Source organism: Cyprinus carpio, chromosome B4 (assembly GCF_018340385.1).
Source record: "Cyprinus carpio isolate SPL01 chromosome B4, ASM1834038v1, whole genome shotgun sequence".
Classification (NCBI taxonomy): domain Eukaryota; kingdom Metazoa; phylum Chordata; class Actinopteri; order Cypriniformes; family Cyprinidae; genus Cyprinus; species Cyprinus carpio.
In genome coordinates this window covers 16849515-16877203 of record NC_056600.1, presented here as the reverse complement: position 1 = coordinate 16877203, position 27689 = coordinate 16849515, and the positions used below count along the sequence as shown (strand labels likewise).

Below are 27689 nucleotides of genomic sequence, written 5' to 3'. Positions count from 1 at the left end.
TTATTCTTTACAACCCATTGAAATGTCATGGTGATAAATGAGGGCCTGCAAATTGGATGATGTTGTGAAAGACTGTGAAAAACATTTAAGAATAAAACGAATGCTTTTTTTTAAAAGGTATTGTGCATTTGCACACTAAATCTTTCAAATAATAATGTTAAGTTCAGTATTCCGTTAATTGTATCAGTAAGTCATGGGGACACACATAGCCCACAAATGGCACCATTTCCAGAGAATGAGCCGATATATCCAAATAAAACAGGATTTTTACTCTATAACTGCAACATCTACCTTTGAATTAAATGTTCTTGTGGATGTAATTGTTTACTGTTTGTTTTTCAGAGCTTCCTTATGGCTGGGAGAAAATCGATGACCCTGTTTATGGAACCTACTATGTTGAGTAAGTTCAAGCGCTTGAGTTAACACGCACGGTTTAATGGCACTTTGGATCCCTGTGTTTTCTCACAGCGCTGTATTAATTGGTTATATTGCTGCTGTGCCATGCCCAGGCCAAAAAACAGCTGCTCTGTTGTTTCCTAATTCAGTTCGCAGTGTGTTTGCGTGTGTGTGCCATCATTTTTCTTGCTTAATGCACAGTCTGGGGTGAGGTGGGACTATTTATAGTATGGCTTGCTCGGCTACTCTTCCTCCCAGGACAGAGGAGAACAGCAAGCCCAGAGCCAATAATGCAGCTGTAGTATCATGTGGATACATAACCGCACACTCTTCTAAACTGCATCATAAATGCAGGACTGCATCCATGCCTGCTGTCCTCAGAACTACTGTATCTATCTTTCTGTCCGTCCGTCCATCCATCCATCCATCCACCCATCCCATCCCATCCGACACATTCATTAGTAATAATTTTTTTTTTAAATTATTATTATTATTATTTTAAAGCTACAAAACATAGTGTACACTGTTTTTTTTTTGTTTTGTTTGTGTGTGTGTGTGTGTGTGTGTGTGTGTGTGTGTGTGTGTGTGTGTGTGTGTGTGTGTGTGTCTTTGTATGGAAAGGGAGAAAAACACATCTTCAGTTGTAATTGTACAACTGTTGGTTTTATGTTGTGGAAGATGACAGCTGGGAAGATCAGAAGCTGCATCTGGTGTGAAATGACTGTAATTTACTATAAATCTGTGTCTAGTGGCTTTTTAGTGGAGACACTTAACAAGAACATTATGCATAAAGCTTATCATTTGTATTTGTGTTGTATCTTCAGGTTAAACAGACATCTCTTTATCCTTACAGCCGTTATTTAATAGAACCAAGCCAGAACCACTTCCGAGGCTGGTTTCCACTTTGCCAAACCTTGGCCTAATGTTCTATAAGAAAGTATGGAACTGATCTCAGATAAAGTACTAGGGACCAAATCCATTTGCTCATTATACTTTGATCTGTTGAATCAATTTCAGGTTTCAGACTTAAAAGAAATCTAAAACCAATGTCTCAAAAATTGACTTTGTGGAGTCTTGGCACAAAGCTGTAATTACAAATGCCAAGTCTTTACAAAAAACATGACCTCTTTTCAAAAGAATGCCTTTTAATGGAGCCTATTTGTCTTTGTACCCTCAAATGACACGGTTTTCAGCAGCGCCTTTTAAAACAGATTGAATTAACTCTGACAGTAAGTGTTGTACAGAAAGTCAAAAGAACCATTTTTCTTCCAGATCAGAGGATGCTCTCATTACTGTCTGATCTCATTCTTACATCACTCTTTTAACAAAGATGAGGACTAACTAGGCTTATGTTTTACTCAATGACCACCACCTTAAATGATTTGTTGAAGGGTATTAAAATCAACACTCATGCTTTCATCTATAGTGCATAACATTAATGGCTCATGTCAATTTTTGTTTGCTGGGTGGTGAATTGTTGGGAGGGCAAAATAATTTGCACTGACCAACCATGAGAAATGATATCGCAGGTTTTTGCAGAAGTTTTCAGAGCGTACATAGCAAGGAACCAGCATCATACAAGTTATTGTTAATGTTAATGGAATATTCCATATGCAAGCTCAGTTAAATAATTATTAATTAATCAACGATGGCGGATGAAATCAATAGTGTGGATTATAAAAAGATTTCATTCAATATAAATTATTTTTAAAAAGTTATTAAATTAATTACACTATAGTGTAAGACAAACTATTTTATCATTCACCACTTGATGTCCAATGTAACATCTTTGTCCGGAAGCAAAATCAGTTGAGTTACAGTATCATTAGTAGAGCTATGTAAAAGTTATTGGCTTTCTTGATTTTTTTCAATTTCGAATCCCAAAAATTGACTAGTCTTGACTGTTTTCAATTAATGAACAGAACACTGTAGCACTCCTCCCATCTAAATATGTCACAATAAGCTTTTTTTAAATAGTTTAAGACATGCTTTTTTGGCCATTAAATAATGGCGCAAAGGCCAGTAATCTGACGAGCACAAACGTTAGTAAAACATGTTGCGTGATTCATTTGAATACTCTCCACCCATAACTTTTGCGTTTGAAAGGGAAACTCCTAAAACTGCATATTCAATAAGGTCAGGAGCAAAAATAGCTGTGTCCACACCTTTTCAATGCTAAATCTTTACTGTGCATCTTTAGTAAAACCTGACAGTACTATATTAACATCAAAATACGGTTTGCGCTGGCCATACTTTCGTTTTCGTGTGTACATTCATTCTATGAATTGCACAAATGCATATTTGAGAGATGATCGTAAGATCAAATTTAGGATGGTTTCTGTGCAGCATTTTATAAATGAGGCCCATTAACTCTATATAGGAGCATTTTATAAATATATGCACCATATAACATATTCATTATAATTTTTACTGTTCTTCTGTGTTTCATTTATGTACATAGTATGAGTAAATCCATCAAGTTTTTTATGACAGCCACTATTTAATTGTACATTTAAAAAAAATTAAATCTGACATGTACTGTACCTAAAATATCCAAGATAATCTATATCGAATCGAATTGAATCAGAAATCGAATAGAATTGCAAGCTTGTGGATCAGAATTGAATCGAATCATGATATTTGTGTTAAAACCCAGCCGTAATCGTTAGCATATTGTTAGTTGGAATACACTACACAAAATTTAACCATATTTTTGTCCCAATCTTCAATTTGGACGATGTCAACACTAGTTGCCGAAAGTCAGACAGATATTGGGCAGTTGGAGGTGACAGATTTCACAGAAAATTGTGCAGTCAGTGGCAGGCACATTAGAATCAATTGAGAGTCGAGTCTCCCATGCACTTTGCATAATAATCATTGTCTGTTTGGAGTTCATAGCTGCTGCCTATGTAGAGTGTTTCAGATCAGTTACTTCAGTTAAAATGCTATCTGTGTAGGCAGTAGACAGCAAGGCAGCTAGCTAGAATGCTTATATTGGATAAGCATGTCCTATCAAGTACTCACTCAAGAAATGCACTTGAATGAGTCTCTGTTTCTGGTTTTCTAATTGCAGTCACATAAACCGAAGGACTCAGTTTGAGAATCCAGTTCTAGAGGCCAAGAGAAGATTGCAACAGCAGCAGCAGATGCAGAGTCAGGGCTTGTCCTCTCTCCCCCTACCTACAGTCTACAGAGGTAAAGTATTATTTATATCCAATATTGATATCCAAAAATTAACAGTGTGGTACTAATGCAAATCTATGCAAATCTGATTAAACCATTATGGTGTTTCCAACCACACTAGCTTAGGCACACACCGAAGACATCCTAATAACACTTATCTGCTCTCCATGCAATGACACGTTTAACATCAAATCTGCTGAAACTGTTGATTGAGGTTTGATATTCATGACTATTATTGTATTTCTCCTGTGAGCTCAGTGTCTGTTTCTATAGTAACACAGCAAAACTCAGACATTGTCGTTGGTAGTGTCAGTAAATTGAAGTTGAGAACCAAATCTTTTTGTTGACAAATCATTCTGACTGCTTCTTTTAATTTGATTATCTGATTTATTGGCAACATTTATTTGTAGATTGCACATAACTGATTCTCTCAAGAACTTTCATGACTGTACCAAGTCATGTGGACTGATCTTATATTTTCACAATACTGTTGCATGCTTTTTGAAGTTCGAAAGCTGTAATCTCCATTCTTTGTAATTGCTTGGGAAAAAAACAGCCAATACATTATTCAGAATGTCTTCTTTTTGTTCCATTAAAGAAACAAATAATTCAGGTTTGGACGGACATGAGGGGGAGTAAATAATGAGAGAATTTTAATTTTTGCATAAACTAATCCTCTAAATCTACCTGTACATTCTATTCGAGCTAAGCCTGAATGCTTCCTGTTTTCTTTGAGACTCAGTTATCCATTGAGAATGTGTCTCCTTTCATAGTATGACCTTGGACTGATTATGGTTAGAAGCGTTTCTTGCAATAATTCCGGTTTAAGTTAATCCATTCAGCATGGTCATGCTGTTACCCACATAAAGGTAAGAGGCAGAGTATGTTCAGCCAGAATGGCGTAAACAGAACTTTCTCTACCTTGTTTCAGTCCATCTTTCAGAGAGAGCATGCTGCACTGAAAACCTCCAACATACCTACATTATATGGCCAAAGTATTACATGTGGGCATCTGAACACCACATATGTGACTGATAGATATTTAATGTCATAGCCATTAACAAGTAGTTGATCCTCCCTAACAGCTCTCACTCTTCTAGAAACACTAGATTTTAAACCATGTCTGTAGGGATTTGCTCCTGTGTAGACACAAAATAGCATCAGTGAATGTCAGTAGCTGTGTTTCCATTACAGATTTGCACAAAAACTTTTGCGTTATTTTATAAATATCGATAAAAGAACTATTGCAAAATGACAGCGTTTCCATTAACCAATGAAGTGATGTGACATACCGCCAAGTATGGTGACCCATACTCCGAATTCGTGCTCTGCATTTAACCAATACAGAGTGCACACACACAGCAATGTTATGCGATTTAAACATAATTTTTTCCTCTCACGGTAAATCATGTTGATGGAAGGAATTATCCAAGCATTAATGGCAAAGGAAGCCCCTTATACCTGAGAGTGGACACATATAAGGTGTTTCTGTGAGGTTATAGTATGTTAAAGAATGATCATGAGGTTTAATGTACACCTGGTGACTTGTAATTGTGAAAAAACTGTTTATATTGCAGTTTTGTGAAATATTCCTTTTTCGAAATGCCTGAAAAACCACCTCATGTGAGTGTAAAATCGTTTTTGCTATATATGGGAGTTTTGGCGAAATTGATGTGTTTCCATTGGGCATATTTTCAATTCATACGTAATTTCAGTTTGCGCAGTTTGAAGGGTAATGGAAACACAGCTTGTGTTCATCCCTGTGGTGTCTACAGGAGATCAGGTTTGGTCTTTGTGCAGGCCAGTCAAGTTCTCCCATACCAGAATCATGTATATGTGGACTTACATAGTCATTCTGGAGCAGAAAAGGACCCTTCACAAAATTGGAAATACTGTATACTGTTACTGTTGTTTTCATTAGACCCCAGGTCAAAGTAGTTCATTTAAAGAGGGTGTCCACATACTGTTGACCATGTAGTGTCTGATCTTGTGTCCAAAAGAGAGAGGCTCAGTAGCTTAAGATTTTAATATAAATGGATCATAGAGGACTTAGAAAGCATACAGTATGCTTGATCTGGGTGTTCAGTCTCTCAGATGCTCAGATGTTAAATGTAGACCAATTCAGAGTGTACTACTTTAATCTACAGGAAAGCTTTGTCCTTCATTAGTAGATCAACCCTTGTGACAACCAAAGTTTGCCAAGTTCCTGGCTCAATATCCTTTGTTTGCCCTGGAACCGGTCCTAACCCTATTCCTAAACCCAGCCCTAACCATAACCACCCCCATAAACAAAAAGAAAATGATAGGATGGTAATGTTCTTGAAGCTTCAACCCTATCCTTAACCTTAAAATCCAATTGTTAGGAACATTGTTCCAGGACCAACAAGAATGTTCAACTTGGCAAACTCGCCCTGGATTTCCTGTTGAAATGTAACTCAAGTTCACAGTAGGCTAACCTTATATCTTTTAATACCATTTATCGATTTCCTGTGTGAGTTGAGGCTCAAACTCCAGCCCTGTGCCTAGCTTTAAACCTAGTTCTAAAATCAGAGTGTTGTTCGAGGTTCAACAAGGATGTTCAAGTTGGCAAAATCACCCAAGAGCTCTTGTAGAAATGTAAATCTTCTGTGTCAATAGTAAACCAACCTTGTATCCTTCAATGACATTTCTTGATTTCCTGTGTGAGTTGAGGGTTTTTCTTCTCTGTAACAGTGGAGGAGAGCCCCTCCTCTGCCACCTTACCCAGGGCCAGACTGGCATACGTGGGTCCCGCTCCCGAGCGCTCTCACAGTCTCACTGACCTGTCCGAGGCCCCCCTGTACCGGGTCGGTGTGTTTGGACTGCATGGTACGTCCCTAGACCGGTGCCCCCTTGTGCAAGATAGGACTTCAGCAAGAGTCTATTTGCCTGGCCTATTTTTGCATAGTCCTCAAAGGAACAATCTCTCAGTTTCTAAACCACTGAAGACCTTTTGTTGGCGGTTTTTTCTTTTCATTTTTGCCTGCGCTTTCAGGATACAGTCCACCTACCCTGCTGAACAGACCAGTAGAACTAGTAGCCATCATATGTTGGTTTATAAAATATACCTATTGATTCCACAAGGTCAATTATCTACTAGAGGATGGTCGCCAAGTAACCAACAACATTCAACTAGTCAATTCGTGAGGGTCGACTAGTCAGATTTTTTTATCTGGATTTTTTTTCCCTTTAGCATTCAGTTTTAGCTTTAATATTTAACACTTTTAAGATTAGAATTAAGTTTTTCAGCAGGGTATCTGGACCAGCTATTGTCCCTAACAAACGCATGGCAGAAACTGCTAAAGGACTAGACTTGGCTAAGATGGTGATCAAAAGAACCTCTCAACTAGGAAAGTGAGATGGAGTGACTATGGCTGGCATCTTGTTACTCCATACTATGTACTGAAGTAGGCATCTCTTCAGTTTCGAAGAAGCAGCTCTTCAGTACAAAGTCCTTGTTGGTGTGTGGTTACAGCGAAAACGGCTTCTCCAGAACGGTTTTCAAGGCTGCTTTTCTCCGCTCTGAGAGAGCAGAAGAACCGCTCTGCCTGTGCTGGTTCTTCTCCTGGCTTTTTTTTTGCTTAAGTCTTGGCTGTCCCAAGAGACAGCCCTGGACAAGGCTAAACACTGTTGAGTGTAACATTGGAGTACGTTTAAAGAGCCAAAAGTGAGGTTTGAGCAAAAAACAAGCCATCATGTTCCACTCTGCTCTTGTATGTTTGGCTGCAAGCAGAGCGCTTGGCCTTCTACCCACAATTCCCCAGTGTGATTTGATCTGCTGCTTTTGATGGGTTTGGAGTGGCTTTTACAAAATAACTCATTAATTGGGTCTGGATATCTTCTGCTTGATTACAATCTCATGTTTCTCTCTGCATTTCTTCACCCTGGCAGAAAAGCCTCTGTTCACACGGGACCCCACGCAGCTGAAGGGAAGCTTTCTGTCTACAGCCCTGCAGAAAAGCAACATGGGATTTGGCTTCACTATCATCGGAGGTGACGAACCAGATGAGTTCCTACAGGTCAAAAGTGTCATACCAGACGGGCCTGCTGCACAGGATGGGAAAATGGCTACAGGTAAACACACACACACACTTGAAGGTCGGTGTTTGAACGGCTTTAATGTGCGATTCACACTCAAACAGAGCTTCCAGCTGGCCAGTCTTTCTCAATCTCAGTAGTGCCCACACTACTGCTGAGGCTACGGTGTGAATCTGTCATTGTATTGGTTGATAGTGCATTAGGGACATCCAGGGGTTCAGAGCATTTACGGACAGTGTATTTATTGGCCTTATTTGTCATCCACAGCAGGGCACGTGTCCATTAATCACAGAGGTGCTTTATGAACCCTGTAACTCAAGTCCAACCTAGTAGGAGTGTGACTGCGGCAGCATTACTCACACACACACACACATACATCAGCATTGAAATATCTCCTACATTCAAAGGGACCCACAGTGCAGAGTTCAGAACATAGTCAATGTGTCTCCCATGATGCCTTTTTATTGTATTATTGTTGTTGGTAGTTGTAGAAATTATCCTTTCTGCTCCTTTCCTCTTCTTTCTGCTCCTCTTTTCAACCTGCTCCCTCTGGACTCCTTGTCCTACTTATGCTGTTTTGCAGTCATACACACACGCAGACAGTGCTGTGGAGGAGCTTCAGGTTACGCCAGTGTGAAATATTCAATTTTGCTGGATTAGGGAGCTCGGAGAGGAAATCAAACACCGTCACAAACGTCCTTCATATATGGACATACCTACAGAACACGACCATTACTTTGTTGTAGGGGAATACAACAAAGTAATTACAGGAAGACCCTGTGTAATTAAAATTTGAGTTGTGTTGATTTTAGTCAACGTGTGTTAGCTTTGAGGCTAATCTGTGTGCTAATTTACTCCGAAATTAGTTTTTAGCCAAGAAAACCCAGACAAAAATTCGAATGATTTAGTAAATCCAATCAGATGGACTCTAGAATGAGAATGAAATGCAGACTATTTTTGGTATGTTCTACACAAACTTCCTTTTTCAGCAGGACATATGTCAACACAATAAGCAATTCCATATTATTTTCACTTATTTATCACTATTTACAGAGCAAGAAGGGATGGATTTAGTTCATTTTGTTGTGGCTACGACATATAAAATCATGGGAACATGTAAAGGGCACAAGATATTATTTTGAGACCACAAAAGATAATAAAAATCTTTATTTAATAAGTAAACAGACCTGCATGACCACAGCAATCAGGGAATATTAGAAAAGCAGGTTTTTTTTATTTTTTTATCCAACACACATAATTTTAATCTTTAGAACCATTAGTCAAAATTATTATTATTATACTGTATTTTCATACTGTACATTACAATCTAGTTATAAATTGACTCACAGCATTTAAATATGATAGATTTTAGTTAAAGTGTTTTATTTTTAATTAATTTAGGCAAGTTATTTACCATAACATAAAGATTATTATTGGTTATTTGTTATTAATTTTAAATGTACACTATTATACAAGATTTTCTAATAATTAGAGCTATTCATTAGGGATGTTTGTTAAGACAAGTCTCACTGTCATACATTATTACTCATATTTTGTGATAATGTGACATGTTAAAAAACATTACTTCAACACTAACCACCACAAATAATCATAACTGTTTAACACTTTATCCACAACTTAACAATAATGTGACGTAAACATGCCACATATCCCTCTCTCTTGTCCTCCCTATTAAGTGCTCTCTTGATAAATGAAAACTATCATGCAGAGTGCTGGGATTTGCTGCGTGACATGCTTGACTTCCTGCATCTTAGAGCCCTGCCATCCGCCCCATCCACGCCCACTATAGATGCCTCTGCGGTGCTGATGTTTACTCTGCCCCTTGCAGCTGTGCCCGAGTCCTCTTATAAAGAACTTAACAAGCAGATAATGAGTTGAATCAGGTGCACCAGTGTGCTGCTGAGGGACAGGAAGCACACAAGTCACACGCCTGCTGGAGGATCTCTGCATTTGATGTTTAGAGCTTCATTTGTATAGAATGTCTATTATGGCCCAGCAGCGATGTTTAGAGGATTGTGTATTGATTGTGTTTGTTTAGAATGCCAGTCACAGAGCAGTGCTCCTCTGGGTCTCCATGCATGTCTCAGACGTTTGCTCCCAGAGCACCTCTTATGTTGTCTCACTGTCACTGTCTCACAGCCCTTCTTTCTCTTCAGAACAAGACTGTAGTTCAGAGTGTATAGTTTTTGTTTTTTTGTTTCTTTTTAGTTAATATATATTTGATACAGCATTATATATTAATATATTTAATATTTAATAAGTTTAGTAGTTAAAAAAAATTATATTGCAATTTCATTTTTCTACATGGAGAAAAATCTTAAAATATTGAAATTTCATGACATAAAAGAATAATTATATAAAGTATAATATCAGCCCAGAAAAATGTAAACATGTTTAATGTAAGAACTAAAATAGTAAAAATGTAGTTAAAATCACTCAAGGCATGTTTGTCAGGCTGATTGTCATTAACAAGAAAAATATTGAAGTATTTTAATTTTAATATAACAATAAGTATCAATAAACAAAACAAAATATCATTAAATAATAAATACAGGTCCTTCTCAAAAAATTAGCATATTGTGAAAAAGTTCATTATTTTCCATAATGTAATGATAAAAATTAAACTTTCATATATTTTAGATTCATTGAACACCAACTGAAATATTTCAGGTCTTTTATTGTTTTAATACTGATGATTTTGGCATACAGCTCATGAAAACCCAAAATTCCTATCTCAAAAAATTAGCATATCATGAAAAAGTTCTCTAAACGAGCTATTAACCTAATCATCTGAATCAACTAATTAACTCTAAACACCTGCAAAAGATTCCTGAGGCTTTTAAAAACTCCCAGCCTGGTTCATTACTCAAAACCGCAATCATGGGCAAGACTGCCGACCTGACTGCTGTCCAGAAGGCCATCATTGACACCCTCAAGCGAGAGGGTAAGACACAGAAAGAAATTTCTGAACGAATAGGCTGTTCCCAGAGTGCTGTATCAAGGCACCTCAGTGGGAAGTCTGTGGGAAGGAAAAAGTGTGGCAAAAAACGCTGCAGAACGAGAAGAGGTGACCGGACCCTGAGGAAGATTGTGGAGAAGGACCGATTCCAGACCTTGGGGGACCTGCGGAAGCAGTGGACTGAGTCTGAAGTATAAACATCCAGAGCCCACCGTGCACAGGCGTGTGCTTTTGAACCAGAAACAGCGGCAGAAGCGCCTGACCTGGGCTACAGAGAAGCAGCACTGGACTGTTGCTCAGTGGTCCAAAGTACTTTTTTCGGATGAAAGCAAATTTTGCATGTCATTCGGAAATCAAGGTGCCAGAGTCTGGAGGAAGACTGGGGAGAAGGAAATGCCAAAATGCCTGAAGTCCAGTGTCAAGTACCCACAGTCAGTGATGGTCTGGGGTGCCATGTCAGCTGCTGGTGTTGGTCCACTGTGTTTTATCAAGGGCAGGGTCAATGCAGCTAGCTATCAGGAGATTTTGGAGCACTTCATGCTTCCATCTGCTGAGAAGCTTTATGGAGATGAAGATTTCGTTTTTCAGCACGACCTGGCACCTGCTCACAGTGCCAAAACCACTGGTAAATGGTTTACTGACCATGGTATTACTGTGCTCAATTGGCCTGCCAACTCTCCTGACCTGAACCCCATAGAGAATCTGTGGGATATTGTGAAGAGAAAGTTGAGAGACGCAAGACCCAACACTCTGGATGAGCTTAAGGCCGCTATCGAAGCATCCTGGGCCTCCATAACACCTCAGCAGTGCCACAGGCTGATTGCCTCCATGCCACGCCGCATTGAAGCAGTCATTTCTGCAAAAGGATTCCCGACCAAGTATTGAGTGCATAACTGAACATAATTATTGAAGGTTGACTTTTTTTGTATTAAAAAAACACTTTTCTTTTATTGGTCGGATGAAATATGCTAATTTTTTGAGATAGGAATTTTGGGTTTTCATGAGCTGTATGCCAAAATCATCAGTATTAAAACAATAAAAGACCTGAAATATTTCAGTTGGTGTGCAATGAATCTAAAATATATGAAAGTTTAATTTTTATCATTACATTATGGAAAATAATGAACTTTTTCACAATATGGTAATTTTTTGAGAAGGACCTGTATATCTTAATACATGAAAAAATGTTGCGGAAGGGCCATCTGAATGAATAATTTGATTAATTGAAACTGACTTTATGAATTAAAGTTACTGTACATTTCTGTTATTAATATTTAAATCAGACTCACTATTATTACTTCTCTATTTAAATGCTCTCATACTAGTCGCATAAAAAATGATAGCTATAACCCAGCCTTAGTTTAAAGTTTATTTACACAATTTTAGTGGCTGTTATTGTCCAGTGTCATTATTATAAGGAAGCAGAACATAATATGGGAGTTGTTGAACTTTGAATTTTCGAAGTTTGAATTTTAAGTGGATGATAATGTCTTATTAAACCAGTGATCTGGTTTGCCTTGTGTAGCTTCGGCTTAGATTGATGCTGACATAGAGCTAGGTGTGAAACAGCGAGGTCACACCGATATCATTTGCTCTCTGGAAGCATGTGAAATTATTGATTGGAACACTAGAGGCTCTAGGCAAATGTCGAACGTATTTACTGAGATTAATTAAAATTCCTGCACACAACACACAACAGTCAGGAGGGGACAAGCCTATCGATAGACGCGTACGGCACTGCATGAAATATCTCCAGGAAACCTGTAGCACCGCAGACACACCGGGTGAGACCCCGTGATCATTTTTATCCCACAAATGCATTCGCCACATTTGCTGGAATATTGAGCATCGTCTCATTTCCATAATAATTGCATTTCTGATATTTAATTCTTTGTCAGCATTCAAAGATGAAGGGCAAAGCCTATATTTTGCCCGAAACATACTCTATGCAAATTTAAACGCAAGGTCAATTTCACATTCTGGCATGAGTGAACAAACATTGGAAGGATTGGTAAACTTCTTGATAGTTGAAGATCACAGTTAAGTCCTGAGGTATGGTGATACTTCAGGATTGAGAAGACGATTGAGTAGGTCCCTCAAATTGTTCCTTCAACTGGTGTGCTGTAATTGTCACAGTTGCCAGGGGAGACGACATGAATAAATATTGGATGACTGCATTCGTTGCAAATTGGGGGAACGTTTTTCATCCTGATTAGGCAGACTGTTCTTATTGGGTGAAATTTATTTTTCCCCCCAATAGCTCTGTTCCAAAAACTAGTGCTGTTTTGCTGTCAGTTTTCTTTTTCGTCGAGCAAAACGATTGATTTGGAACATTCTACACAGGCAGTGAACCACACAAATGGTGCTTTTCATGTGAAGCACACACGAGATTTGACTCCTCTAGTTAAAAAATCTTAAAGGAATACTAATGGTATTTAATGATAAGTTGGAACCAGTCCTAAACAGCCCAAATGAGATAAGGTTCAAAAATAAGTTTCAAAAATAAGAATGGAAAAAAAAAATCTAATGAATAAACTTCATTAACGAGGAAAAAAATAATAAAAAATGGAATTTCAGTGTTTCCAGCTGGATCTTATATGACTGTTAGATCATTCTTAAAGGGTTCGTATTCTCAGTAAGCTTGGTTCCGAATTATGATAAAAACTTTACAAGCATTTCAGTTGATTGCTATTTCCATGGTCAAAATGTATAGTTTAATTTTAGCATTTTGCTAAGCTAATGACTTAGCACTGTCATAAGCACTCAATACACAGCACACACAAATAATGGAGCATATCGTAAAAATATTTAATTTAATATTAGCGTGTTGCTAAGCTAGTGGCTCCACATTCTCATTGGCACAAAAATGCACAGCTCACACATCTAATGAAGCAGATTATCAAACTTGATATTTTGACATGAGCATATTGCTAAGCTAATGAATTAGCGCTCTCATAAGCATAACAATATCCAGCATGCACAAATAAATTGTGCAGATAGTCAAAATAGTTAGATATTAGCGTGTTGCTAAAGCTAATGGCTCCACATTCTTATTGGCACAAAAATACACACACTTACCTTATGCAAGAACTTACCTTATGAAAATTAACCATGGTTTCATTGTAGTTAAAGTGTAGTAATCATGGTTCTTTGGCGTATTGATTGCCATTTGTATAACCACAGTTTGACTACAAATACCATGGTTAAACTAAGGTTAGTGTAGAAAAACCATGGTTAATTTGTGGTTACCATGGTTTAACTATAGTAACCATGGTATTATCTGTAAACCCATGGTTAATTTTCATAAGGGTTAGCACTCATAAGCACAAAAATACACGTAAATAATGAATAGTTGATTTGTAATTGGTATTAGTACTTTTCTTAAGTAAATCAAATATAAGTATCAACAATTTTTTGACTCGTCCACCATCTTGGATCCATTTTATCACTGTGCTCATTGCAATTCTTTCTGGGAATGTGGGATCTTATAAAGGAGTACAATTATGTTTAAGGCAATTATGCCTACCTTTTGAATCAGGCTTGGCTTCTGATCCATATATATACTGTACCTACCAAAGTTAACATATGCTAATATATCTTTTATGTGTGTAATTGTTTTCCAGGAGACGTGATTGTCTACATTAATGGCGTCTGCGTCCTGGGCACCACCCACGCTGACGTTGTGAAGCTTTTCCAGTCGGTGCCGATTGGACAAAGTGTAACCCTTGTCCTTTGCAGGGGTTACCCTCTTCCGTACGACCCGGAGGATGCAGCCAGCACTTTGCTGTCCCCCCTCGGGCTAATTGATCGCCCTCTGCTGCTCAACGGACGGAATAGCTACGACAGCTACATGGAGTACATCTCCCGCACTGCTCGCTTCATCGACCCAATGCAAGCGACATTGGCGCAGCCCCACCCTGGAGACACCCACCTGGATGCAGGACCGCTGGAGGACAGCGTCTCAATGGCGTCTTCAGGAGCGGCCGGAGGAGAGCTGTTAACAGTTACCATGGTGAAAGGGGCGGATGGGTTTGGATTCACCATTGCAGACTGTAATGGAGGACAGCGGGTGAAGCAGATTCTGGAGGCGCAGGGATGCCCGGGGCTGTGCGAGGGCGATCTGATTGTGGAAATTAACCAGCAATCTGCACTAACGCTGTCACACACACAGGTGGTGGAGCTGCTAAAAGAGTGTCCTGTTGGGGCGGAGGCCACGCTGGTTGTGCAAAGAGGAGGGACAGGTAAGGAGGCTTTTAAATGTTTTTGGGTTTTGTGTGTATTTTCACGACCTAAAATATGGAAAGGCCTCATAATTGGTTGATTAGTCCATCTTGCCCTTCTTAGCAGTTTTATAATTCACTCCTCGGCTTTCTCAAAGCGCTGAGTCACGCTGAAGAACAAGCTGTTTCTGCTTTTTACGACCTTTGCTGTGCAGAAAAGCACTGTGGGTAAAAATAGTCTCTGACACATAATTACAGTAGTGTACAAACATGCATACGCACTACCTGTGTGCTCAGTATATTTATATCCTGCATTCTGTAAAAGGACTGTTGCATAACTCGCTTTCACAAACACACACACGTAAAATTTATAAACCAGCATACTTAAAGACTCTCTGAAATCAATTTTGGAGTTTTGCATGTCTGTTAGCACTGAGGCTAATTTATATGCTAGTGTATGCCTGTTGCTTGGCCAAATTTTGCAAGCGAAATCAGTCATTTTAACAGGAATCAGCACAATAAGGAGTTTTGCGCAGATTTTGCTCATGTTTAAACTGGTCATGCAAATCTGCAGTGCTAACCAACAAAAAGCTGCTTGGTGACTTTAGTGTGCTTTATGCATTACTGTGTTATTGGATTTTTGGCCCACAAAATTTAGCCTAAATTTCGCTAATATGACTACACCTCAGTGAAAAAGACCAAGGGCAAAAAGCTACTGGCTATTGACTCCTTAGATATGTTCTACTTCCAATCCAGGAAAGAAAACAGCAGTCATCAAGCCATTTCATTAGCTTTAAAGTTAGCTGAAATCAAAATTGTTCCCAAAACGGATGCCAAACAGCTATTTAAAGCTTCACACGTTGCATTTCGCAGTAATGCACTTTCCAGAAAACAAGCACTTCCTACACTCACGTACACCTACACTGTCTCGCATACAAATTATGGTTTGCTGGTTCAGTGTCTTGCTCTCAAGGGGCAGTAAATCAATACTGATTATTTTACAGTGCTGTTGATTATTGCTGGTGATAACTTGTTTCCCACCTGAGACTGATTTTAGATTCTCCCCAGTTAATCAAGCAGTTGACTTTTCTCACATTGCTTCAGGTATTCAATAAAAAAGTCAGCTCTGCAGTCATTTTCAATATACCACTGATTCTTGAGACCTGGGACAAAACAAATTTATCTGCTATTAGTCTCGAAAATAGTGATATTTTGCCAATTTACATGATTACTATAATGTTTTTTTATTTGTTCCTTTATTTTATTATAATAATATAATTTAATCATATTAATTATTTGACATATTAATGTAAGATGGGTGAAAAAGCAAACATTTGTGAGAAAATGTAAGAAAATGGATGTTGAAATCAATCAATTTAATTCTATGACACATCAGTTTTTTAATATAGCCTGTTTTGTCTGTTTTAGTACTCAAGAATCGGGTGTATGCGTACAGCCTGTCCAGCATGTCAGAGCCCAGAAAGCATATAATTTGATCTCTAATTGAAGTTGGAAGCACTCATGTTTTTTTTTTTTTTTTTTAGGCCTGCGGTTTTAGGCCTAGATTAATTGTGAGTCATTCATAGGAAATGAAAAGGCAGTAAAAGCCGATCCACATGCACCTGTCTATACTATAGAAAAGCAGCTCATTCGAAACATTTTAGTATTGAATACAAAAAAAAGCCCTTCAATGGCTTTAGCTCTAGCTGACACCTTGACTGAGAACATATAAGCCTTTTTTAAAAGCAGCTTGAGCCAGTGTGATTTATGACCCGTAGCAATCAGAGTGTCTGATATAACACAGAGAGAAAGGTAGAAGGAAAGTGAGGGAACATATAGATTAAAGATTCAGGACAGAGAGGGAAGGTATAGAAACCTTAATCATCAAAGCAGTGAAATAATATTACACAGTCCGAAATGCATCATAACATTAAATAAAGAGCAATCTCCTGTTAGGACTTTTTAAACAGCATTTTCAGAACATCCCCCCTCCATTCTCATTTCTATAATGTGATATTTGTTAACTACAGTAAATTACATTTTGAAAATGTTTTTTTTTTAACATGAATTAAAATCTGTTATTATCATTCATTAAAGGAAATACAACAAATGCTACCATGATATATACATATTTTAACACATTATCTTCATGTTACAGTAATGAAAATGAGACACTGTATTTTGCAACTCTAAGGTTTAGACTGTCTGTTTACTGTAATTAGAACTGGAAAAATAAAACGAGTTAGATTTTCAATATAATTCATCCCCGAGGGGTAATCACAAGACAATGGGAAAGATAAGGTGAAGAAGAGAAATATCTAGAGAGGTATTTTGAGAGCTTATGTGAAGTATGTCTCTCCTCTGTGTCAGTGCATGTCAAAGGTTAACGAGAGAGATATTAAATCTTCGTTAAACCCCAGTGATCAGTATGGTGGATTACAGCCTCTATGTGCTTCACATACAGTGTGAATCACAATTGCACTGCAAAGCGCACACATGCTTAATTATGGTAGAAGCATTTCTAGTATTGTGCTAATTATACTGATTCCAAAAGGTATTGGGACACTTAATGAACATTTAAAAACGTATAAATGTGATTGCATTATATAACAAATTACCCAAAAAAAATGTACTCAGGGGTGATCTGTTTTTACTTCCTTTGATGTTGATGTGGTATGATTTGTGCCTCACCAAAGTGAAGTGTAATAAAACTACATTCTGTTAAATGGCCATGTGTTTGCAAGGCCACTGACCCACAACCAGGGCGCATGTTTTGTTTCGTGTCCATGTGGGTAGACACACTTCTGTGCCACCAACAGAGTCAGCGTGCTTGAAGGTCATTATGGTCACTTGAATATGAATTTGGCCTCGTGTCCCGTACCTCAGCAATCTGTCCCATTCTTATCCTCGTCATATTCAGACAGACTGCACAGTGAGCCCTGAAACGCTAAACAGCCTGTAGCATCACGCTACCACTCGAGTTTAACATCCGTCTGTTCAAACATGCCGTGAATGACATAAGGAGGACAGAAGACGATTTGCACAAACCAACAGTTTCTGTCAAGCCAAGTCGCAGGGTCAGTTTTATTCAATGCTGCTTCCATCTGTATTTATCTGCACCTCTTCCTTTCTTCCGTCCTTTTGATGCAGTATATGCCAAGACTTCTGAAGCCACACAACTCCTTTATGTGAGGAAAATATGTCAGTATTCACTAGACATCTTAACATCCGTGTTTGTGAGTGAAGATCTTTTCAGTGAATGGGTTTATCCTATTCATTCTAAATGATTAATTGACTAATCAAACTGATCCAAGACTGAATTCCAGTTCATTTATGACTCGATGATTAGGACGCAAATTTAGAGTTTGTTATTTTCAGTTTACTTGATACATTTGTTAGGATAAAACCTTGGTTTAAGGTTGGGATTTTAAGGTTGCTGAGGGTGAAGATCCATGTTAGATGAAGGGGTGGGAGTTTGGGCTTTTGAATTATGGTTAGAAAAGGGGGGTTAGGTCTGGATTTTAGGGTTTGTGGTTAGGATCAGGGATCAGTAAAAGGCTCAGAGAGTTCATGATGGATTTGGTTTGGAGTTCTAGGTTAGGACTGGGATCTAGGTTAGATGAAGGAAGGGATGGGAGTAAAGAGTTTGGGATCAGGGTTAGAAATAGATTTAGAATTTAGGGGTGAGAGTACATGGTGGTTTTAGGTTGGGGTTTGGGGTAGAAGTTGGAGCTGAGAGTAAGGATCCAGATTAGATGAAGGAGGAGGAGCAATGGGTTTCAGATAAGGGTTAGAAATAGGGGTTGGATTTTGAATTTAGTTGTTTGGGTCATGGTTCAGTAAAAGGATCAGGGAGTCCATGATAGATGCAGGTTTGAGTTTGGAATAGGATTTGGAGCTGAAATAAGGATCCAGGTTAGATGAAGGTGGAGGAGCAATGGGTGTGGCATAAGGGTTAGAATTAGGGGTTGAATTTCATATTTAGGTGTTTGGGTCAAGGTTCAGTGAAAGGATCACAGAGTCCATGATAGATTTAGGTTGCTGTTTGGAATAGGAGTTGACGCTGAGGGTTATGATCCATGTTAGATGAAGGTCTTGGACTAATGAGTTTGGGATAAGGGTTAGGAATAGGGGTTTGATTTAGAATTTAGGTACTGAGTACAGGTTTGGGTTCAGTGAATGAATCATGAAGTACACAATGGATTTGGGCTATGAAAACATGTTCATCTATCCATTCATTCTCTAGATCACGTCTTTTGTAGGGTCGCAGGGATGCTGGAGCCTGTCCCAGTGTTTCGGACATAGGCAGGAAAACACTCTGGCTGGATGAATGCTAATGTCCTACTTGGCTAAACTGTTATTCCCTGTGTGAAATGAGCTAGCAAAAATGATGTTCTTCAGCACTGACTGTTATTCCAAGATATACATGCAGTTTAGCAATTAACAATCAGGCTTTCTTGGTTTTACATCTGATCCAGTCAATGACACGAGGTGTAGCTCACTCACACTGAGAGATGTTTAATGCCAATACTAAAAGGCTTTTCTACGAATCCAATCAGTGGAACGGTCCAGGAGCGTTTAGACAGCCTATTATACGCCCTAATAAAACTGTCAGTGCTCCAGTGAAATGATGTGCCACTTCTTAATGCGCCGCAATTTGGCCCCTCTGTCTCACCACTGGACACTGGCCATCCTTTCTAATTACACTAGTGCAAATGTGAGAGTCTCTCGTGAACAGTTTGGTTCACCCTCTCTGTCTCTCCTTTCATTACACCCCTTTTCTGTATCCCTGCTGATCAATTGTCATCTTTGCTTTCCTTCTATCTCTGGTGTGGGAGTCTAAAGCTAAATCTCAAGACTTGTCCATGGTATACACTGGGTTGATTGTTTATAAATGTCTCATTCATAATGTCCAGATGGTGATGTGGTTTTACTGCCAGATCTCTTTGTCTCTGCAATAATTTCACTGCCCCACATGTCTAGCACTCTTCACTTGTGAAAATGCCCTTGGCTGCTGATTTAAGTGCATTTTGGCATGTTCCCCTGGAATGGTTATCCATTGAATCTGTCTTTGAAAAGCTGCTCCTGGATCAGAGTCTCTAACCGGAATCCATTGATTACCAAACACTTCTCCAGAGCGCCATCTGCCGTTTCCATGATTGGCTTATTTAGTGAAGATTTTGTTGTTATCAGATAATTGTTGCACTGAAATGTCCCTTGGAACGTCACTATTACAGCTTCAGTATGACACACAGCTCAACAAAATATTGGTTATGATGCCCAGAAGCAAGGTAAAGTTTTTCAGAAGAAAATGATTACTTCATCTCTGAAATTATAGAAGCCAAATTAATTGAAGACCCCATAAAATTGAAGTTTTGTGGCTTTCCTTGTGATAACCAGGCCCCTGTGGAATGTGAAAACACAGAATTTTGCAAAAATCCTAACCCTACCGCATGTAGTTACCTTATATTGCCAGAACTTTCTTAGGTTGGTACACTGTAAGTACTTGTAAGTACACGTACTGTGAAATAAAGTGCTGCCAAAATCTGTTTATTTTTGCCAACAATTAGAAAGTTCTATATATCATCACCTTCCATCTTTAGCTCTAAATTATTGTCAGGTTTTATTTTTGTCAGAATTGTCAAGGGTTATTTTTTTTATTTATGTATTTATTTATTTTTGGTACCCTGAGACAACATTTATATATTTGAGTAATTTAAATGAATACACAAGGTGGTGGATATCATTCAGTCTTGTGCTTCCTGTCTCACTGTTGTCATGGCCACCAGTTTAAGCATCTGCTATTTTGGTTGTACTGTAGCTAGTGTTTAGAGGAAATGTTCTGTCCAGCTTGGTGTGCGTGTATGTGAGAGCACTGTTTAAATGACTTTACAAAGCTTTCATTAATATCTCATATGGTGTGATCAATACAGCTCATCAATTATCTTATTTACTAGGAGCTCTGTCCATCCTAAAGTGTCTGTGTGTGTGGGGGGGGGGGTAACAAAAGCAGATGACTCTTAGCTGGTTGAGGAAAACAAACGCCTCTCAGCGTCTCATCAAAGAGCTAATTAGCTCCGGCTCTACTGATATTCTCATTAGCTTATTTATACCCATTAACTCAGATATAGGCATGGGACCATTAGCTTATCAGACACATGCTTCAAAATTCTAAAAGGAGCTTATGGGGAATTGACAGTGGATGTGAATGTACACACACACATAAGACAACTCACATGATGTCAAAAATGTACATACCGTATTTACATCACTCCACCAAAAAAGTTTTTTTTTTACTTAAGAAAGACATCTGAGAGGTCTCATCAGCTGGGTCGTTCACACTAGGTTATAGGCTGAATTAGGCCTCTAAAGGACCTATATATACCACATTTATGTATTAATATTATGTATACTTATATTTTATATTATATATATATATATATATGTTATTCAATATCCAGCATTGCTGTTAAATATATGCAGCAATCAGTTTATGCCATTCGGTGCATACTGAATATATTCCACAGGCAGCTTCATACCTCGATGTACTCAGCAGTCAGACTGTTGCCTGCTGGGTCTGTGTGTATATTATGAATAAATGAAGATTAATGCCCCCCATCTGATCTCTGTACTGCTTAAATCTTGTTTAGTTAATGAAATGCACCTCAGTCATAAAGAGAGCACTACATGGTAAGCAAGCCGTTGATTTGTGGCAAAGTGGACATTAGTTGTACTGACTCTCCACAGCATATTTTAATCAGTATGCACTAGAGCCCACACATGAGAGGCTGGAAGGACAGAAAGAGATGACAAAATGACAATAGTACAATGTGTTTTAACAATATTACTATCAATAAAATAACATTTGTATATATATATATATATATATATATATATATATAAATCGATAGATAGATAGATAGATAGATAGACTTTTTTTTTAGTCCTACCTGGATCATACAAATGTATGGCATTTGATGAATGTTGTTAGCATAATCTGCTTAATATGCATCATGTTTACCAGCTCAGGTTCAAATCGGACGAGATATTTAACAACTGCATCCATGAGCTGATTAAGACTTGTGAAGTGATGTGAACTACATGAGGAATCGAAATTTGAGCGTAGTTATCCACTGACCTTTTCTGTTTGCTGTGTTCATTTATTGTGATTTATAGCCATCGACCACAGTGCACCAAGAGCTCCTGTTTTTTTTTAGCAAAGCACTACTTTGAGCAAATATTTTTTCTTTTGGCAAAATATGTTTTGCATCAGAAGACCATTTGATTTTCATCCATTGATGAGGCTTGATATAACTTGTGTCTGTGCTCTTCAGAGCACTCTACCATTCATTTCTCTATCCATACAAATGAAGCGCAATCAAGCCACTTTTCCTCCCTTTCAGCTAGTGTCACTGATTTCTTGCTCAGCCTTGCTCACTGAAGCAGCCCAGTTGTGGCCTGTTGGACTCTCTGCTCCTTATTTGATGACTCATGCCCAGCCGACAGCAACACGCTGCACTTTGCTTTTTAATCAGCCGGTTGCCGTTATGCTGGTGTTGTAAATGCAGCACAAAGAAAGAGAAGCAGAGTGTGATTATTAATTTCGATTAGAATTTAGTGTGCATTAAAATACCTTTTTGTGTGAGGCAACTGCATGTCAGATTCTTTATGTAGGCTATACATCCAAAAAGCTGAGGACTATTTCTGTTTTATACATCAGAATCTCAAAAAGGTCACCTTCACATTATAAACGCTAAAGCATTATAATCACGATCAGATGCGGTGTGAGAATCCTGAGTTTCCAGCCTGGTCTCATTGTTTATGCAGTTTGTAGGTACTTGTTCAAAACATTTACAGGTATAAAAATATTTTTTTTACTAATGTATGTTTGGGTATGCTGATGTGTATGGAAGCCTGTTTCCGCCACTGAATAAAAAAATTTAAAAAGGTCATTTCGACTTTTTATCTCACAATTTTGACTTGTTTCTCAGAATTGCTTAATACAAACTCGCAATTCTGACTTTTTTTTCTCATAATTGTGTGGTATGAACTCTCTATTGCCAGTTATTAAGTCATAATTGTGAGATATAAACTCTTAATTCTGAGAACATATCAGTCTTTTTTTCTCCTCAGAACTGGACTTTATAACACAATTGCAAGTTTATATATCACAATTTTCAGAAACAAAGTCAGAATTGCTAGATACAAACTCGCAATTGCAAGAAAAAAATCAGAATTTGCAAGATAAAAAGTCGCAATTTCCTTTTTTTATTTTGTGTTCAGTGGCGGAAACGGGCTTCCATAGATGTGTGCAATGTGGACACACTAAAATTTAAATACATATATATTATATAAAAATATTCACAAATCCTTTATATGATGATTTTTTTTTACAGTTTAGATTCCTTAACTCTAATCCTAAAACTAAACATGACCACTTTTCAACAATTTGTTACTATATTTTTGAGTCATTCATTTTAAAGTTTAAAGTTATTCTTGTTCAAAATAAATGTACTTTTTTGAAACGAGCTAGCACTAGAAGTCACAGAACGGAATAAAATGTTTAACTGTGTTAAATAAATCTGATTGATCATAAATACATAAATAAATCCAACTGATCATAAATAGAATCAACCAATTAATTCCATTAATTAAATATTCATAGATTATTCATAGAGAGGGTACGTAAACATGTATGTCTGTGAAGTTATTCATATGCATTTTAGATTATGTCAATACGTGAATAATGTATGTTTTAGTGTCTAGGCAAACATAAGTAAAAGTACTCTTGAGATCACATTGAATTATTAAATTCGATTAGAATTTAGTGTACATTAAAATACTTATTTTATGCGAAGGAGCATGTCGGCCACACATCCAAATTATTTTCTTGATATTTTATACATCAGATGTTCAAGATAGTGACTAAACGGTCAGTTTAACATAATTGCAAAAGCATTTTAATCACAATCAACCTGGAGCCTTAAAGGCAAATATAATCTTGTAATAACATCAACAGCTTTTTTATCTCGATATAGCAACTCTGGAACCCTATATAGTGAAAATGTTTCACATGACTGTTGTGCTTCATCACAAGCTCACTGACAGTCTGTATACAGAGTTCTGGATTATTATAAACGAAGCTGCATTCATGTGCACAATAAATATAGCTGTAATTGGTTATATGTGGTGATGGTCTAAGATGGCTTTTAATGGCCAATCTTTAAGAACAGGGAAACCAATACAAAGCCAATTTAATTTAAGAATAATAAAAATCACATGCACAACTTTATTAAAAAAAAAACTTTTTAAAAAATGAGTTTTTAAAAGATGGATGAATAAATTTCACAGCAGCCGTATTCTTAATTCTTTATTGGATTAACTGTGCAGCTCTAGTTTGTTTGTGCACTTTGTCTCTCTCTCACTAATTCCAAACATGTCATTTGCATCGCCTTGTTCATTCCTGAAGGTCATCTGCGGTGAGACATGAAAGACAGAGAGGGAGAAGTTGAATGCAAGATGCTGGACGGTGTATGCGTGTGTTTGTTTGGTGCATTTCAAGGCCGATTTAGGAGGAGTTTAGAAAGAAAATATTCATGAATCTGCCGTTTGATGTCGGCGAGTATTGTTTAGCTCTTAATACCAGAAGAGGTGCTCTTCACTGCCACTACTTCCTGTTTGTTTTGACTAGAGTTCAGAAGCCTCATGGTCTTTCGCCTCATCTCAGCCAATGTTTTTCCTCCAGGGGGGGAAATGAGCATTTGATGTGATGTGAAGTTGCTGCTTGGTGCATTTTAAGCATCTTTCTGTCATTGGATTTGGGCATCCTTTCATTGACTGCAACAGGAGATTTGTATTTTTTGTCATCAAAAAGGATCAACAAATACGGTCCACAGGGTCAAACTTGTATATTTTACATTCAAATCTCTCTTTCTCTCAACAGATACATGAAATATTCAAATAATAACCACTTGTCCTCAAAAGAGAGGAGCAAATGTTCTGAACTGAATAGATATTTGAATAGCTGCTTTTTGAATTGGATCTTCGGATTTTAAACACTGTTCATTTTGTAATTGCATGCTAATTTAAGCACTTTAAAAATTACTTATTTAACACTACTTAGAATAACTCAGATGCTTAACACAGCACCACAACAATTTCAGCAAATTATGTAATTAGTATTATTTTATTTATTGAAACCAATATAGAATGAGACAGTCTTAAATAAAAGGGGTGTAGATATTACATATTTAATCTGCACTATTTCTCAGTCATTATAATCAAATAGGCCAGTTTAAACTTCTTTGGATAAAAGTTGTTATTTCCTTCCTTCCATTAAAAGTCACAAGATGCTATTGAAACACTCTCAAATGATTTTGCACAAAGTTGGATTAACATTTTGTATTAAGTTAGATTATTACAAAATACAAGTGATCTCAGAAATGCCTTTTGGACCCCATTTAGAAAAAAATAAATACTAGCTAAAATAAATAAAACAATAAATGAAACTGGCTCGGAATGTACCTCAAGAGAGAACAGCTGTGGAGTAACCAAAATAATAAAGGGTTATCGTCTGGCTTTTTTTCTGTTTTGATTTACTTAAAATTCCCACTTCAAATCTAATACTAAATATCCAGCATGCTAAAGGTTTTGTTCTTCATTGCAGGTCACTTTTCACCTTGGAAGACCTCTAAACAGGTAAAACGTATCGTATTCCAGCCCTCTGAATTTAATTAATAAACTAACATCAACCGTGTACTCTCAATATTGAGTGATTAGGTCTTATTATACATTATAAAGCATATGTATTATTAACCATCACTGTTACTGCTTAATAAATGGCTTTATCGTTTTGTCATAACATATTACCACAAACTGCATTGTACTAAGCTACTGCTTGTGTGTCTCTTAATGGACAGATGCAATAAGAATGACTAATTTGCTTTACAGATACACCATTACAACACCAAACAGCAGCTATATTTATCATATTTAAAAATAAATCAACCAATTTTAATAGAGCAAATAATATTTTCTAGTTAAAAGCATCATTTGTTCTATTAAAATCTTTTTTTAATAAAAAAATTGCCTTTTTGTGAGTGCAAAAATGTTTTAAAAATCCAATAATCACAACTGGAAAGATTATGGAAATTAATTTGTTAAAAGCTATGGGGACCTAGTTGAAATAAACACTAAGTACAGCTGAGAACAAATCACTGCACCTTCACTAATGTTTTCTCACTAACCAGTGCACTGTGTAATGTGGCACGCAAAACCTTCACCCTCAGCAGTCTGTCTCTGTAATGTCCCTTGATTCTGATCCAATATTGTCAGCTGTCTTGTCTGCTTGACTAAATCTTCAAGAAAGTGTTCCTCAAACTCTGAACTGTCCCATGTGCATGTATATTTAGTTTTACACACAGGATGGTATATGTAAATGTATATGACAGCAGTGAAAACACAGCTACATTCATATTTAATATAATATAGAATATATAAAAAATTAAATTGTACTGATATGTGTTTGTGTATATATATATATATATATATATGTATATATATATATATATATATAATAATAATATATATATATATATATCTACATATATATATATATATATATATATATATATATTATATATATAATATATGTGTATATATATATATGTATGTATATATATATGTATGTATATATATATGTATGTATATATATATGTATATGTATATATGTACACAGTGCATCAGTACATGCCTACCCATCCACCCACACATTTATTTATTTTTGGTTTGAGATCTCTGTCCTGTCTCTTTCCATATAACAAAGGCTTGACTGGTCATAAATCGACTGATTGTTCTTCACTCTACAGAGAGTCAGTCGCACTGCCTCGAGCTGCTGGCCACTGTACTGTCATTCTTCAACACATATCTTTGTATCTATCTCTATAGGGAACAGAACTGGGACAGAGTGAAAGTCTCGTTACTCCAGTACAGTAGAGCTGCTTGGATTTTATCATCTCTCTCCCTCTCTTACGCTGGGGTTTAATTAGACATCATTTGCTTTAAGAATATCTCCACAGCTAGAAAGAGTTCCATGACTGGGAAATGTTAAAGTGGTCCATCTTTTTCTGCAATTATCCATGTCCAAAGAATATTAGCCTTTACTGAATGTCACGGTTATGTGGTCAGAGCTCTAAATCATTCAGTCAATAGAAATTATGAATTACCACATGCTAACTCTCCAGCTTCTGCAGAAACTTGGCCAGTGAATTAAAATGGTCACAATATTAGTTTCTTGTTTGGTTGATTTTATATAGCTAATAAAATCAAATTAATTATAAATGTCTGATATATCACCCAAAATAACTGCTTTTCTGTACCAAAATGTATTTCAACTTAATCTCTAGACTCTAAAGAATCTAGTTTAAGATAGATTTCTGCATTGGTGATTAAATTGAAATTTGAAACCTGTTCAGACATGCAGCATCTGATTAGAAATTTTCTAATGATAATGGAAATCTGATCTTTACAAATCCTTATAAACCACATTCTTATACAGATCTGTGTCCAAATACCCTATTTTTTTTTTTGTTTGTTTGTTTTTTTTGCTCACTTATTAAATAAAAAAAGGTATCCTAAGAATCTAAATTAACTTGTTTTATTCAAATAAAATATATATATTTAGCATCACTGAATAAACTGAAATACATTAATTTATAGAAACGTTTTTCATCTTTTTTCATCTTTGTATAGCTCTAATATATATAAACTACAGAGAGTCTGTTCTAAAGATTGGTTTTGAAAACCCAATCACATCTGTCAGAAATCTAAACCAAATATTAATCCGTTTTTATTTC

At 37.0% G+C, this 27689-nt stretch overlaps 1 protein-coding gene across 1 annotated transcript in view; it reads left to right on the top strand.

Moving 5' to 3' along the window:
• The window catches only part of LOC109061655 (membrane-associated guanylate kinase, WW and PDZ domain-containing protein 2-like), a 181042-nt gene that overhangs the window by 128488 nt on the left and 24865 nt on the right, over nt 1-27689 (top strand). The window contains 5 exon segments of the mRNA XM_042722226.1: nt 343-400; nt 3470-3591; nt 7489-7671; nt 14239-14856; nt 25502-25533. Of these exon segments, the coding sequence (XP_042578160.1) occupies nt 343-400; nt 3470-3591; nt 7489-7671; nt 14239-14856; nt 25502-25533 (1013 nt within the window).